We start from the raw sequence: 16,001 nt of genomic DNA, 5'->3' as shown, positions 1-16,001 counted from the left end.
AACACCAGGGAAAGGTTTGCTTGCTTAGATTTCAGGATTCTGAAATGAAAGCTGTGGAAGAAAAGAGAGTGTGTTCAGTGGATTCATCCTTTCCTTTCCTTTCCTTTCCTTTCCTTTCCTTTCCTTTCCTTTCCTTTCCTTTCCTTTCCTTCCTTTCCCCAGCTTCAACTGGCTGAGGAAGGAAAAAGACCCAAAAAGGCCAGGGAAAGTCCAGCATGGTTGGTTTGGGGGTGAGAGGGGAGCCTAATAAAGATATCATCCTCCTTGATCTCCCTGTTCGCTCTCTTTTCCGAACTCCCTGTTCGCTCTTTTTCCTCTGTGTGTTTCCCATTCTCTTTGAGCTCCTCCCTCACGGTGGCAAAGATGGCTGCTGGTGGCTCCTGGTGTCTTACCCCTGCCCCCAGCAACTCTGAAGAAAGGGCACATCTCATTCCTAAAAATCTCCAGGAAAAATGGCCAGAATTGCATGTTCATGGTCACATGGAGCCAGTCAGAATGGCCTAGGGATTGGCATATCTGATTGGCTGGACCCAGGTCGATGTCCAGCCCTTGAAGGGGTGGGGAGGACAGGTTGGAGAGCAGAATGGTGGGGGGAGGCTGCCAGCTCTTCCCAAATTGTGTAAACCGAGAGCCAGTGAAATACCTGTGGTTTCCCCCAGGAAAATCAAGAGGCTGTCATCCAAAGAAAGAGGAATTAGCTCTTAAGTAGACACTAATGCCAGAAATCCCTTACAGGGACAGAGCAGGTGAAAGAGAGAGATGTTAGGGAAGCCAACCACTGACACAGAGGGAAAAGGCAACTTCTATAATTTTAGGGGAAAAAGTTCCTTTTTTTTTTTTTTTTTTGGTTAACAATCAAGAAAACCTTATTATATCTGTAGTCATGGTAGCATTAGTCACAATAACCATAAGGTGGAAACAACCCAAATATCCACCCATGGATGAATTAGGATAAACAAAATGTGGTCCATCTGTACAATGGAATATTATACAGTCTTTAAAAGGAAGGAGGTTCTGACACCTGCTACAATATGGAGGCACCTTGAGGACATTATGCTGAGTGAGCTAAGGCAGACATAAAAAGGCAGATACTGTATGATTCCACTTATATGAGGTACGTGGGGTAGTCACATTCATAGAGACAGAAGGTGGAGTGCTGGTTGTCAGGGGCTGGAGGGGCAGGAGGATGGAGTTATTGTTTCATGGGTAAAGAGTTTTGGTCTGAGAAGATGAAAAAATTCCGTAGATGGCTACTCGTGATGGCTGCACAGTAACGTGAAGAGTGAGGAGTCAGCAAGGTCATGTTTGCTAAATGCTCCCTATACGTCTGCGATAGGGCTCGTTGACCCCTAACCTTTGTTGTTATTGACAACAATTTCAGTTACTAGAATAATAAAGGGCGTAGTGAAGCCTTCTGATCATTTTTCCTAAAAGGCAATTTCTAAACGGGCATATTCTTATATTTTATAGGCATAAAATGTGACAGCCCACGACCTAGGGACTGAACTCGGTGCTCTCTTCTAGGGACCGCAGACTGACCTGCAGATTTCCTCCTGGTTTTGTCCAGAAGGTAACTTCCTAAACACAGACTGGTTTTATTTGTAACTTTTTATTGAAGCGTAGTAGACACACAGAAAAGCACACACACTCTAACAGCTCAGTGAATTTCCTAAGGTGAACGCACCGTGTTGGGAGCATGCAGAGCAAAAGACAGCAGGTGGCAGCGCCCCGGAAGTCTTCACGTGCCCCGTCCTTTGCTTAATTTTGACCTTCACGTTGTACAATGTTGTGCTCTCTTGTGTCTGGCTTTTTCCACTTTGTGACACTCATCTAATTTTCGGCCAGCCTACGTGATCTACATTCTCCACAAGGCTTCCTTGCTCCCTTTACACACATTATCATCTCTTTGTTCAGACTTGAAGGATGAGTAAGATTTTGCCAGATTTAGGGAGCAGTTGTGGGCCAAGGAAACAGACCATCCAAAGCCTTGAGAGTGTGTAGAACTATGGAATGTTCCAGACACTGAAAGCAGATATGCGTTCTGGAGAAGAGATTTCCTACTTAGTTCAACCGTTTTCATAATTATGATCTTTCAGGGAGTCCCCAGAGTTTTCTACAATAAACAAGGATGAAATCAATATCCCTGTACATAGACTCCTACCTGGAGCTTTGCTTTTATTTTCTTTTAACATTATTTATTTATTTGTCAGAGAGAGAGCGCACAAGCAGGGGGAGTGGCAGGCAGAGGGAGAAGCAGGCTCCCCACTACTGAGTAAGGAGCCCGATGTGGGACTCGGGACCCTGAGATCAGGACCTGAGCTGAAGGCAGACAACTTAACCTACTGAGTCACCCAGGCATCCTGGAACCTTTCTTTTATAGGCTCGATCGAGGCTTGCTTGGTCTGTGAATTTAAATATTTGATAAATATTGCAAGATTGCAAGATTGTGTTACAAAATATCGTAGCCATTCACATTTCCACCAGCAGTGTAGGAGCTGGCCTCTTTCTCCCTCTCTGTCAGCATTGGATGTTAATCAGTTTTTAAAAATTCCTGTTCTGTTGCTTTCATTTGAATTGTTTTTTTTCTGGCTATTAGAGAGACTGAGTGTCTTTTCATGTTTGCTGGCCACTCGTCTTTCCTCTCCTGTAGAGTTATTTAATTTGGATAGTAGACAAAAGGATAACAGCAGAGGCCAAAAAAAGGCAAGAGAACATTCTGATCGTGCATGTGGATTAATCTCGCAGTGCCAGTTCCCAGGAGGTCCTTACTTAAATGGTGGCCATTGTTCTATCATTTTAATTGTTGTTTGACGTAAACAGATGATGACAAATGAATGCTTACCGATGAGACTCAGTAGGGTGCTTAGTCCAATGCCCTCCTGGCTATAAAAGGTTCTAAATAACCGACATGTCGATATCTGGTTACCAGTGACTCAAAAGACATCAACATCTGGCCCCCAGCCACCTGGGTGGCTCAGTCAGTTAAGACTCAACTCTAGGTTTCAGCTCAGGTCATGATCTCAGGATCGTGGGATTGAGCCCTACCTCAGGCTCCCTGGTCAGTGCAGAGCCTGCTTGTCCCTCTCTGTCCCCCTGTTTGCTCTCTTTCAAATCAATCAATCAATCAATCAATCCTTAAAAAAGACATCAATATTTGACCTTGACACTGCAGGGGAGAAAATAGGGTGCTGGTGGATGCTATGAGGAAAGAACAGGCTCAGGTTCAAACGAAGCCCACTGCTTAGCAGAGAGAAAGTGGAGTAGACTAGATGCCTTTCCAATAAGTAAGTTGCCCTGAGCTACAAGTAACCATATGCTGAAAACAGCAGCTCGGTGATTTTGATTGAAAGCCACTGCTTCAAAAGAGGCTGAGAGGTTCTGCTCTAAGTTTCTGTGACTGTCCGTCTCAGGGTCAGCCTGAATTGTCAAGCATCTGCGTTACAAATTGTGGCCGGTTTCAAGAAGAAATATATTAAGTTGAAAGCCTAGTTTTGCCAGGATTTTGGGAGGGAGTATATCAGCCAGAAATGTTCTCTGCTACGAGTGATAGGAAACTCGGCTCCCAGTTCCTAAAACAGGACATACATTGTTTGTTTCAAAAGCTCCCAAACTTTCTTGGTTCACACCGTTCCTGGGCCAAAGAACTAAAAGTCCTATTTATTAAATAAACAATTAGGTCCAGAAAAACATAGTATTTATGTTCGAACAACCTAATAGCCATTTGAAAAAAATAATACACATATACTGAAAGGAAAAACATTTTACTTGTATTTTTATTTCATTCTCAAATGACTGTAAATAACTCAGTTGAATTGAGCTCATAAATAACTTCCATTCTTAAGTAGTACAGGTGGGATGTGTGTACGTTTGGGCACTGCACGATTTCCCAGCCCTTGGAATCAGATTGGACGCTACCACCCAACTTTCTTCTTCCACATTAATTTTTATGTGGTACTTACTTTTAACTATCGCAATCCCCATAAAACCAGCTTTGCAAAGACATGAGGTTATTAGGAGGAATGTAGGGCCATTTAATATTACAACTTGGAACAACCTGGAGCTAGTCATCTACATGGTGTCTGACAGATATTGAGCATCACTATATTTCCCTTGAAATTTTATAATACCCTTTAGTCCCTTGGTGAGTTCAGTGCAGCTCTCTGGGGTACACAATCTGGGGAGTGCAGGTTTATTTAACAAGAAAGCCTGAAGTAGTTGATCTTGGGGTTGGTCTGGGGGCTTCATGATATCATCAAAGATCCACCCTTCTGGCAAGTTGTACCTCATGGTCTCAAGATAGCTGCCATGGTGCCAGCATCACATTCTTGCACCACAGTGCAGCTATCACAGTGAGGAAGGAAGGAAGGGCAGTGTGATGGGATAAAATAGACCTGCTTTTGTACTCCATCTGGACCTGGTGGTGGATGGCAGAAAGGTGCCTACGTTGCAGAGACATCTTGAACTAAACAGGGATCTAAGCAGGGATAAAAGTTAGAGGCCTTGGTCATGTCAACCAGACCTGGGATTGGAAGACCGAAAAGTTGGCCAAGCCAAACAAGTTCTTAAGAAGACACTATCTCCCTAGCCCGCCAGTTATTCTAATGGTTTGTGGAGACCAGGGTGTTGTGTATGGAGACATCAGTCCAGGCAAGAAGGCTTGGTTGTAGAAACATGTTGTTTTGCCAAATGACATTCAGTTTTTCTCTGGAGAGCCGCTGAGAGCTCTCTGAGTTTTGGAGCTACTGAGACCGGCCCTGACTCTAGTGAGGGAGGGCATGTCTTGAGGACTGACATCTCTTTGGCCCAGGAGTGAGGGAGGGTGGTTGTCGGGTTTGAGATTTGAGTGTGGAGTAGAATCTGGCCCAGGGAGCAAAACAGGCCTCCAAACAGGGGGACCAGCATGCGCAGGGAGGGGTGAGGGCTCCTGGCTCATCTGACAGGGTTCATGTGCCAGGAGATGAGTCAGGGGTAGGACTTGATGTAGGAAAGATAGGGTCCGAAGCTGAAGGCCAAGAAAGAATTCTTGAGATGTGTTTGGTGCAAAAAAGGTGGTTTTTTAAAGCACAGGGACAGGACCCATGGGCAGAAAGAGCTGCACTGGGGTCATGAGGAGTGGCCCATTATATATTTCCATTATATATTTTCAAATTGGTAGGGGGTTAGGGACAGTGCAAGCCTCCCAGGTATTTTGGAAGCAAGGTTTCCAGGATCCTGAGAGGGCTAGCTCTTGTTGGGGGAAAGGTCATTTATGACTGTTTAGTAGAAACTTAATCATGAGACCCTTCAGATATATATCAGAGGGTCATATGCTTGGGGGATGATTGCCAGCATGTATCTTGGGGGTAGAGATAAAGGAAGTTTCCAAAGGAATTTCTGTATGTTAAAGTAGGCTCACAGGATCCTGGGAGGTGGGAGAGTTGGGCTAAGATTGCCTTTTGCCCTCAGCAAAGTATCAACATCCAGGCAGCTGAGTCCCTAGAGGAACGTCACTCTGCCTGTTTTAAGGACTTGTCAGTGGGCTGTAGGGAGTAAGGAAATGTAATGATTTCTCTTCTGCCTTTGTTTCCCACATCAGGACTCACAGCCTGTGTGCCCGGCTCTGGGAGTTTGGTTTTGCCCTGAAAGCCACAGGGAGGGCTGAAAGGTTTTACCACAAGGAAGGAAGTGATTAGGTGGACAGTCTAGGGAACAACAGCAACAGCAGAAATTTCTGGGGCTCCCGAAATGCCTTTCTTTTGCCTCCTGGGCACACAGTTAGACTACATTTCCCAGATCCCTTGGTGGTTGGGCGAAGCACAGGACTGAGTTCTAGTTAATCAAATATGGATGAAAGTGCTATTTGCCCCTCTAGGCCTAGCTCATAAAAGCGTCCTGCACAAACCCCCACGTCCTCTCTTTCCCTATCTGCTGAGTGGTGACCTAGATGGTGGGTCTCCAAGGTGGCAGTGGCCTGGATCCCCGGGCCTGCTATGAACTATTATGTCAGCAGTGAATCAATTTGTATTATGTGAAGCCATCAAAACGTTGGGTTCTTTGTTGCTCTGACGAATAGGTACTCCTACAAACCATAATAATAGGGATTATTGATGGGGCACCTGCTCTGAATTGGGCACTGTGCTCAGTGCACTGTCTCATTTAATCTACACAATTACCTTATGGGGTTGGGGAGCACTATTAGCCCGCTTTTCCGGAAGAAAACACTGAGACTGAGGGAGAAGCCAGCGGGCAAAGGCGGAGAAGCCTCACCCTCCCACCTGGAACCAAGTCCCAACTGTGCCCTGCTGGCTCCCAGTACGAGAGGAACAGATTAAAATTGGGTGAAGCTAGGCGCCCAGATGAGTTATTGCAGGCCCAGCTGGGAGTTCCTGCCTCCTGTGAAATGGGGAAGATACTAGATGATTGCAAATGTTAATCAGCAGAGTGCATGAGAGGCATCTGGGGCGGGGCCTGGCCCCTGGCAGGTGTATCATGATCATTTGATTTTTTTTTTCAAGAGACTAGGCAAGAACTGACAGAGGCTTGGGTGACACCAGGAGAGAAATGTTCTGGAAGCAGCTCTTGGCAGGACTGGGGAAAAGCGTGAAGAAGATGGGGGAAGCAGAAGGTTGGACAGTGGTCTCGTGTTGCTGTTTGCAGGGACAGGGGAGGAGGGTATAAGAGACATCTTGTACAGTGTGCTGTGGGTACAGAGGAGGGAGGGTACAGGTCTTAAGATAATCAATCCTAAACTTTCCAAGATGTACAGATATTCACAAGAGGGCTGCATTCTGTAACTGCCCTCTGAAAAGAGCTTTCAGCAAACTGTCATACCCTTGATGCATCCTCTCTGTCCTGAAGCAGATACTTTTTATCTATACAACCTTGGGCAATTTCTTTGACTTCTCTGTGCCTTGATTTTATCATCTGAAGATAGGGATAAGAAATCATAGGGTTGTTGTGAGTAGATGCGGGGGGCTTCACACAGGTTTGGATATGTGGTGGTAGTGTGTCGTCAATAGACAGTAGGCATTTTCATTAAATTCTTTAATCACTGGCTTATTTCTTTATGCATCTCTGTCTGTACAGAAAAACACTCAGATAACAGTTATGAGCACTGAAAGAATCTTTGCTTGTCTTATTCATTGCTACATTTCCAGTTAGCTCTTAGAACTAGTTCATGGTTGTTGAGGAATAAATGAACCCATCTCTCTCCTCATCTTTTCTTCCTCCGTCCCTCCCCCATCCCTCCCTCTGTCCCTTCCTTCCTTTCTTCCTTCTCTCCCTCCTTGGTTCCTTCCCTCCTTCTTTCCATCCATCATCCATCCATCCATCTGTCCATCCATCCATCCATCCATCTATCCATTCATCCATCATCCATCCATCCATCTGTCCATCCATCCATCCATCCATCCATCCATCCATCCATCCATCCATCCATCCATCCATCCATCCATGCATCCATGCATCCATTCGTCTTAGAAAGGCAGTAGACTACAGTGGCTTAACCCACAAGTTTTTTCCCCCCAATTGTGGTAAAATATACAAAACATAAAATTTACAATTTCAACCACTTTTAAGTGTATAGTTAGTTCGGTGGCATTAAGTACATTCACATTGTTGTGCAACCATCCGTCTCTAGAAATTTTTCATCTTCCCAAACTGAAGCTCTGCATCCATTAAACAACAACTCCCCATTCCCCTCTGTCCCCCTAACCCCTGGCAACCACCATCTACTTTCTATCTCTATGACTCTTACTGCTCCAGGGACCTCGTATCAGTGGAATCATTCAGTATTTGTCCTTTGTGACTTAGCCACCAGTTTTGCAATCGTAAAACCAGTGTGACCCTGGGAAACATAACTTTCCTGAATTTCCACTTCCCCATGTATAACATGCTATAATAATAGTACCCACCTCACAGGGTTGCTGTGAGGTTTAAATGAAATACTACATAGAAGGGACTTAGCCCAGTGCCTGGCAGGTAGAAGGCATGTAGAAATTGCTCCATAAATATAAATATATAAACATAAACCTATGTTCTTAATTAGTAGATGCTGGTGTTGTGCTTATCATGTGTCTGGCACTGTCGTAAGCTCTTAGTTATATTAACGCATTCAAACCACACCATGACCCCATGTCGCTGGTACTGTTACTACCAGCCACACTTCACAGGAGAATACTGAGGAGCAGAAAGGTTCCACAGCCAGGTGAGGGCAGAGTTGGGACTGAGATCCAGACAACCTGTTTCCAAAGCCCGCAGGCTATCCCATGGCGCACCGTGTCGCCTCAGCTGCCCCTGACTGTCAGGGGACGGTCATCCGTCCACACTCAGTCCTGGATCAGGCTTTGAGGGTGCATGAGTGCGGTTGTTGAGATACGAGGAGATGTTTGAGGGAATCCATGGAAAAATCACTGAAGACGAGTTCGCCATTATTTCCCATGTGTGGTCCCAACCCTTGGGTCCCTCCTCCTGCCCATGTGCCGGCGGACCCTGATGGTGACTGCAGGAGGCTGGATGCGCTGGGCCCTCCCATCTCCTGCTGGGGAAGCCCTGGAGTGCATTCCAGGTGATGCAGCTAAGCCTGTGCCTTTTCCCCTCATTGGCAGAAAGCTCAGCAATCCTTGGCCATCCCCTGCCCTGCCCAGTTGAGATAAAAAAAAATGTTTCCTCTTCTGGGCCCCAGGGCCACCTCCCACCGTGCTTTACTGCTTTCCTGGCACCCTCAGGGAGCCGCTGCAGCCCTTTAAAAGAGCCACAGCCTGAAGCAGGATCACCAGCCCCGGTCCTGGAGATAAGAGGGTCCAGGAGAGCAGGTGCAGGTTTCCCAGCCAGCTCAGGCTCGAGCACATTCCAGGTCACTTTGCCCTGATGTCTGCAGAGGTGAGCCACCTGTCCATGCAAGGGGTTGCTGAGAATCCATTCAAGCCTGGGTCGCTGGGGGCTTCTTTCTGGGCTCTCCTCCCACCCGTGCCCACTCTCCCTTTTTCCTACCGCAGGCAGCTGTGTCTATGTGTGACCCTGAATTTGGCAGTGGCAAGGCAAAGGAGCCAAGCATGGGGGGCAGGTGTCATGGGTCCTGGTATGAGCGGTTCCTGCAGCCCTGTCTGGTGGAACTGCTGGGCTCTGCCCTCTTCATCTTCATCGGCTGCCTGTCGGTCATCGAGAACAGGACGGACACGGGGCTGCTGCAGCCGGCCTTGGCGCACGGGCTGGCCCTGGGCCTCATCATTGCCACACTGGGGAATATCAGGTGAGACCAGCTCCGAGCCATCAGTCTGGGCTAACCTGGGCAGCCGGGGGCGGGGAGCGAGGCTATCGGCAGGGACCCTGGGCGCGTCCTCAGGGTTCCAAGAGCACTGTAGATAGGAGTGTGCGCTGGGGAGTCAGAGTGCCCGAGTTCAAATCCTACCTCTGCAGCTTATGAGTTCTGTGGCTTTGGGTAAGTCCCTCTCCAAACCCCAAACAACAGGGGAAAAAGAGAAGTTTTTTGACATTATTTTTTCTCAAGCCCACACATACTCAAAATGCTAGCTAAGTGCCAGGCACTGTTCTAAGCATTTTCTACATAGGAACTCAGTGAATCCTTGCAACAACCCCTTGGGGGTAGTTGCTATTGTTATCCCCATTTCCCCGGTGTAACTGCGAAAGGCCATGTGACTTGTCCAAGTTTCCCTGGTCAGTAAGTGGCGGAGCTGGGAGGCAAGCCCCAGGGGGCAGCCTGGGATTTACATGACAGAAAGAGCTTAGCCCACACCAAGGCTCGGTCACTGTGTGGTTGACATTTGGAGGGGGTTTTCCTCCAGCCTGGGGAAAAGCAGAGTGCAGCCACTCGGGAGCTCTTTTTCAGGGCTTGGGTAAGGGGAGGTGGGGATACCTCTCTCTGTCTACTAATCTGGAGTCCGGGGTCTCATTCTGACTGGTGGCTGCATCTCTCAAGGGCTGGAGCTCTGAATGAGTCTGGAAGGAGTAGAGGGGTGGTCACCCACCATGTTCTTCCTCTGGGCACTGTGGGGTTGGGCTGTAGGGCAGGACAGGGGCTACCCTCCTCTCCCCGGCTCTCCCCAACATCCCTTGCCCCACCACCCAGCACCTCAGGGAAAATGGGTAGGATGTGGTACCTGTTTTCTACTCGGGCAAGGTCCTTGACTCGGGGCTGCAAGGCCAGCCTGGGGGGCCGGCTGGGACACATTCTCTTGGGGGCCAGCCCAGACCTTGGTCTCAAGGCTTCCTTCTGCTTTTGTGACAGTGGTGGACACTTCAACCCTGCGGTGTCCCTGGCAGCCACGCTGATCGGAGGCCTCAACCTGGTGATGCTCCTTCCCTACTGGATCTCCCAGCTGTGCGGTGGGCTGCTCGGGGCTGCCTTGGCCAAGGTGGGTGATCCCCATGGGGGCTGGGCTGGTGGAATGTGGTGAGGGCAGCGGGGAGTCAGAGGTGCCCAGCTCTTTTCCTGTGGGATTTTCCTCCAGCAGGATTGGGCGGGTCCTTTTCTCCCGGGAAGGGGGCCTTTGGTTTTCTCCAAGCACACTCTGTCCTGTCCATGTCTGGACACAGTCCTTCCCTGGACAGAGCAGGATGCAGAATTTGGGGCTTGAAGTTTCTCTTCCTGAGACCATTTCTGACTTTGGAATGGCTTTGGATAATATTTCTAGTGTGTTTTCATTCGTTCGTTCGTTCATTCATTCATTCATTCATTCATTCATTCATTCATTCATTTACCTGTTCATTCATTCTACAAACTAAGGGTTACTCTCCTTGAGAAACTCCTGGACTAACTTCTCTGAGTGTTCTCCAGGTTGCCTGCCTTTAAACGGAATCCCTCTACCTGTGACGGGAGATAATATTCAGTTTATGTCTGGAAACTTCCTCCCACCAGGACGGCTAGCTCCTCCTCCCTGCCACAGAAGGGTTATAGCTTCACACGTAACTCCATGGATGGACTGCTTTCCTCCATCCTTTGCTTCCTTTCTCCCTCTTTCCCTTCTCTCTTTTTCTTTTTTCCCTGTTGCTGTTAAGTCTCAGTCCAACCAGGGGCCCTTCAAGATGTAGGCCTTGTGGGCATGTGTGTTGGGGGGTGGGGGGGAGGGGGTGCCTTTCAGCCTGGCTGGGGTTTGGTCTGTAGCTCCAAGCACCCACCTGTTGCAGATTTGGTCTCGAGTCCCACTTTGCTGTCTCCCTTGCCCGGTCTCCCCGTGTCCCCCTCTGAGACCATGCTCCCCTGTGTGCAGAATGGGGGCTGGACCTTCCCACTCTGATCCTCCATGGAGAGCAGCTCCCAGGTCTCCCTCAGGCCGGGCCACCTGCAAACCTGCCCTACACAGTAGCTAGAAGTGCAGGGCAGAAGCTCTGCTCACCGAGCACAGCCCTTCCTGTGAAGCAGTTTTTGCACCTTGTCTCGTTAAATCTCCCCATAACGTCACAAGAAGCCACAGTCAGTTCTTAGAGGGCACTCGCTGCCTGAGCTGGGAGCTCTGATTATCAGTGCCCCCACTTTATGGAGAAGGAAACATGGGCACAGGGAAGTGTCATTGGTCCAAGTTCAGCTGCACTAGTAAGCAGCGGAGTCCAGATTTCGGTCCAGGGTCTTTGCTCTGTGGTCTTCCCTCTCCAGGTGCTGGGATGACCCCTGAGGCTCATTTCCTGTGAAGCTAATAGGGCTTCAGTGTCAGGATTCCCTCACCCCTTCCAAGGGCCCTGACGGGGGGCTGGCAGTGGGTTCATCTGGCTGTAGGTGTTTGCAAAGTTTGTTGAGTAAGGTACTTTTGTATTCTTTTTCTCAAAGAGAGTCATCTAGTTACATAAGCTTTGGGCCCACAACACCTGCAGCCACTGCTGGATGATCCCATTTTACACATGAGCAAAAGGAGGCTCAGAGAAGCCCAGTGGCTCTCACTAAGCCACACAGTAAAAACCGGAGCGGATTGGACAGAACCCGTCACTGCTCTAACGGTTGGGGGCATACGCTTTGAGGCCCCCTCCCCTCAGCTCCCAGCCTCCTCCCTGCCCCCACTGTGAGGCTGAGCCGCTTCTCTCCGCAGGCAGTGAGTCCTGAAGAGAGGTTCTGGAACGCATCTGGGGCGGCCTTTGTGACAGTCCAGGAGCCGGGGCAGGTGGTAGGGGCGGTGGTGGCGGAGCTCATCCTGACGACACTGCTGGCACTGGCCGTGTGCATGGGCGCCATCAACGAGAGGACGCAGGGCCCTCTGGCTCCGTTCTCCATTGGCTTTGCTGTCACCGTGGACATCCTGGCAGGGTGAGTAGTGGGCTGCAGGGCCCAGTCCTGGGCCAGCCTTTGGCCCTGGAGGAGGTCAGGTCTGCAGAGCTTACCTGAGAGTCACAGACTCTGTTGCTAACAGGGGCCACGGAGGTGATGCAGACCGAGGAAGTGGGCGGGCATTCGCAGACAACAGGGAGCGGTGGGGACTGGGGTATCTAAGCAGCCACCACCGTTCACCTCTAGTAAGCTATTGCTGTGAGGGAACGTGGGCCTCCAGTGACCCTTCCCCCGTTGTTCCAGGGAAGTTGGAAACCTACCTTCTCACGTGAAGTTTTCCATTTTCTGTAGCGTCAATAGAACATTTCTGTAGGCTTGTTTGTTCAGCCAGTGGGCAGCCAGGCTTTCGCCTGAGACTCAAACAGAGCTTCCATACCCATTGACCCATTTAGATTGAGCCCCTTGGGGGCCTTGGGAAGGGGTTAAGGAGACAAGCTTGGGTCAGGGATTATTTCTCCCATTTTATATATGAGGAGCTCAGAGAGGATACAATGGACAGTGCCAAATTAAGGGACATGTGGGACAAGAGCCAAAATCTCCTGGTAAAGGGGACAAGGGAGCTCCTTCCTAATGTCCACCTCCTTCCTTCCTTCCTCTAGGACACAGAACAGAGTGTAGCCTTTCCTGGCTCTGCCGCTCACCTCCGTCATCCTTCTGTTGGGGAGCGGGAGTGGAGGAGGGGGGTGGGTGGGTGGTACTCTGTGTGTATAAAGCTGCAGCGATGCTTTGCTGCCCCCTGGTGGCTATTGGTTCACCTGCAAGCCGATTGACTAGCCCTCTCAACTTTGGCTGCTGAACGTGGGATCGGGTGAGACCTGTGGGACCCCAGCTTGCAGGAAAGGGGCAAGGATACAGACACCAGAACTAGAGAGGTGCTCCTGGAGAACAGCCCCCCCCCCCGTAGGAGACTCTGGGCCCCAAGCTTGTGGCACAAGGACCTCAACTGGGTTAGCTAGATGAAGCACTTGTCCGTGAAATACACAAGTCATGGGCTCCTAAATGCATGATCTCATTCTGTTCTGACGGCAACCTATGAGGTGGGTCCTTCGATCTCAACCGAAACACAGAGGGGTTCAATAAAGATCACACAGCTAGAAATAGCCGGGCTGGGTTTTGAATCCAGGCCAGCTCGACTCCAAATTTCACATAGCTGATGACGTCTTTTTCAAGGTTTCAGGGACCTGTTTCCATCTTCTCTGCCTGTCATCACTGAACACTCTCTGCTGGTCATTCTTCTAGACGGGTGTGTGGGGAGTGACAGACAAGCCTTTCACTTCCTGGTGCTAATAGCCTCTTCACCTGTGCCTTCTGTGGGATCCTCCAGAGCCCCACCATATGCTGGCTTTCAAGGTGCTGTGGGACCTAGGCCTAGTTGCGAAAATGAACTTGACGTGATTTGGGGCCTGGCTGGGATCCTGGTGACCATGTGACTGCGTGTTTGCAGGGGTGCCGTGTCTGGAGCCTGCATGAATCCTGCCCGGGCCTTTGGACCTGCCGTGGTAGCCAACCACTGGGCCTTCCATTGGATCTACTGGCTGGGCCCGCTGCTGGCCAGCCTGCTTGTGGGAATGCTCATCAGGTAGGAGTGTGCCCCAGGGTCACTGGCCCCTCTGATGGGCACCTGGTGATGGTTTCCAGAGCATCCAGGGCTAGAATCTCACTTTGGGGGTGAGAAAGGGAAGAGGGAGGCTTCTTCAGAGGCAAACAGTATGGCTCCGGGACCTTTGGTTGTAAGGGACAGAAATCCATCTCAACACAATTTATGTCACAAGGGAGAATTTACTGGCTCACAGAATTGAAAAGTTCACAGGTAGCCACCAGCTTTAAGTGGCTGCTCAAGTGATGTCTTTAGGCCTTGGTCTTTCCCATGGGCTCTGCTCTCCTGTGAGCAGGCCTCATACTCTGAGAGGCTCTCCAGGAGAGGCCGAGGTGCTCACCAGAAATTCTAGGTTTATATCTCAGCAGCTTAACAACTCCAAAGAAACTAGTACAAGGGCTCTAGCAAAAGTCCAGGGTCTGATGTTCACTGGTTTGGACTGGGCCGGCTTGGGGGTCAGGCACACTTACTGACTATGTCTGGAGTCGGAGCAGATCAGCCTTCCCTGCACAACCATGCGCACCAAGAGTGGGGGAGGAGTGGTTCCTCACAGGGGTGTCATACAACTCCAGGGGGCCCTATCCACACAGAAAGCCATGTACATGGTGCCCCCCAGAGCACGTCTGCTAGCGCATGCCATTCACATGAACTACAATGTAAACAGTGCTCCCTGGCATCGTGCACTGGGTGATAAGGTTGCTATTAGAAGAAGGATCATATCTGCTTGGCTGTTCCTCCCTGAATTCTCCTCTTGTGAGCCTCCAAGGTCTGTAAGGTCCCGTAGTTTCTGCTCCTGGTCATGTGGGCATTAGGGTCTGGATCTGGTACAAGTTGGACTTACCTCCCCAGTCTGGGAGAGCACAGTCTCTGGGCTGGGCTGGTGTAAAGTGTCTGCTGTCATGGCCCATCTGCAGTCCTGGCTTAGCCTGATAATTCTCTGTTGCTTTCGGAATGGCAGAGATGAGCATCTTCAGGGAAAGAGTTGGAACACAAACAGGAAGGAGTTTCTCCCTTTCCCCAAGAGGATTTGGCTATTGAGGCAGGAAAGGCTCAAGAAAGCATCTCCCTGGAGCATTCTGGGCCTGGAGACCTTTGATGAAGGGCTGGGTCTCTCCCCTCAGAGGCCTGGAGACCTCACTGGGCCATCTTTTCTGTAGGCTCTTCATTGGAGATGGAAAAACTCGCCTAATACTAAAGGGACGGTGACACTGAGCCAGTGGTGTTCCTGCGGCCCACGTGGCCTCTGCGGACCCCTGGGGGTTATAGAAAGGCCACTTCCTGCATTTCCTACTGGGGCAGAGGCCCAGAGAAGCCACCCACCTGCTTCCCCCGACGTGCACCTGGCCTCCCAGATGACACCTTGCTGCCAAGTTCTGAGGATGCTCTAGGTTCTCCGAATTCCTTCCTGCTCATCAGAGACCTCAGCCTGGGGAGCATGTTGCCAGCCCTGCCCGGCACCGCACAACAGAGGGTTTTTCTTGAGCAGGGAAGCTCCCAGGATTAGAAGAGCAGTTGGAAGAGGCAGCTGTTTACATGAGTTCATTTCCCCCATCCCCCTTCCTTTCTCCTTCTCCTGGTCCCTGACTCCTCTGTTACAGAAGGGCCTTCTGTGCTCTGTTTCCTTGCTTCCTGAGCTGCCAATCCAGCTTTGCAATAAATAGTCCAGTATTTCCTTTGGTGTGGACTTGCTTTTCGTTTCAGAAATGAGCACTGCTGGGGAGGAAGCAAAAGTCCGGGTTGGGCCTTAGCTGTCTAGAGTCCAGTTAGCTGGGGCTTGGCTTAGAGTCCAGTGCCAGAGTAGGTACTTAGGATGCAGGCCACCCCGGAGCCTGTCTCCCACTCAGCCAGCCCTGTCTTGGAGCTCTGCTGGGAGCTCAGAGTCGATCTCTGGTCACAGACTGGAAGGTCCTGTCTGTTAGTGCCCAGTACTACCTAGGACATGGACCAGCCCACTCCAGGCACTCTGCTGGAGGTGAGGGCGGGTGTGGGGGCAGGCCGGAGTGGCCAGGATCTCCTGAGGAAATTGATAATGTGGCATAACATGGGAAAAAACAGTGTCTTTGGATGCAAGACACGAATATCATGAATAAGGAAGGATTTTTCAAAAGGAGGAAAATGCTCACCAGAGAAAATCACCAGTATGCTTCAAGG

The 16,001-nt window shown here is 50.0% G+C and overlaps 1 protein-coding gene across 2 annotated transcripts; it reads left to right on the top strand.

Annotated features, from left to right (window-relative positions):
- Positions 1–1,488: 1,488 nt before the first annotated feature.
- Positions 1,489–15,519, top strand: AQP8 (aquaporin 8). 2 transcript variants are annotated; one of them, XM_008685210.2, is made up of 6 exons: positions 1,489–1,570; positions 8,976–9,229; positions 10,226–10,352; positions 12,018–12,232; positions 13,698–13,832; positions 15,008–15,519. In XM_008685210.2, the coding sequence occupies exons 2-6, from the start codon at positions 8,988–8,990 to the stop codon at positions 15,054–15,056; spliced, it is 768 nt and encodes a 255-aa protein (XP_008683432.1). In that variant the 5' UTR covers positions 1,489–1,570; positions 8,976–8,987; the 3' UTR covers positions 15,057–15,519. The 2 variants fall into 2 exon arrangements, with proteins under 2 accessions (XP_008683432.1, XP_040491127.1); XM_040635193.1 differs by lacking the exon at positions 1,489–1,570 and having other exon boundaries at positions 7,605–9,229.
- Positions 15,520–16,001: the final 482 nt, after the last annotated feature.

This window comes from Ursus maritimus, unplaced genomic scaffold, assembly GCF_017311325.1.
Source record: "Ursus maritimus isolate PB19 unplaced genomic scaffold, ASM1731132v1 scaffold_2, whole genome shotgun sequence".
NCBI classification, from domain to species: Eukaryota; Metazoa; Chordata; class Mammalia; order Carnivora; family Ursidae; genus Ursus; species Ursus maritimus.
The sequence above is the reverse complement of the archived record's forward strand: the minus strand, read 5'-3'. Positions and strand labels throughout refer to the sequence as shown.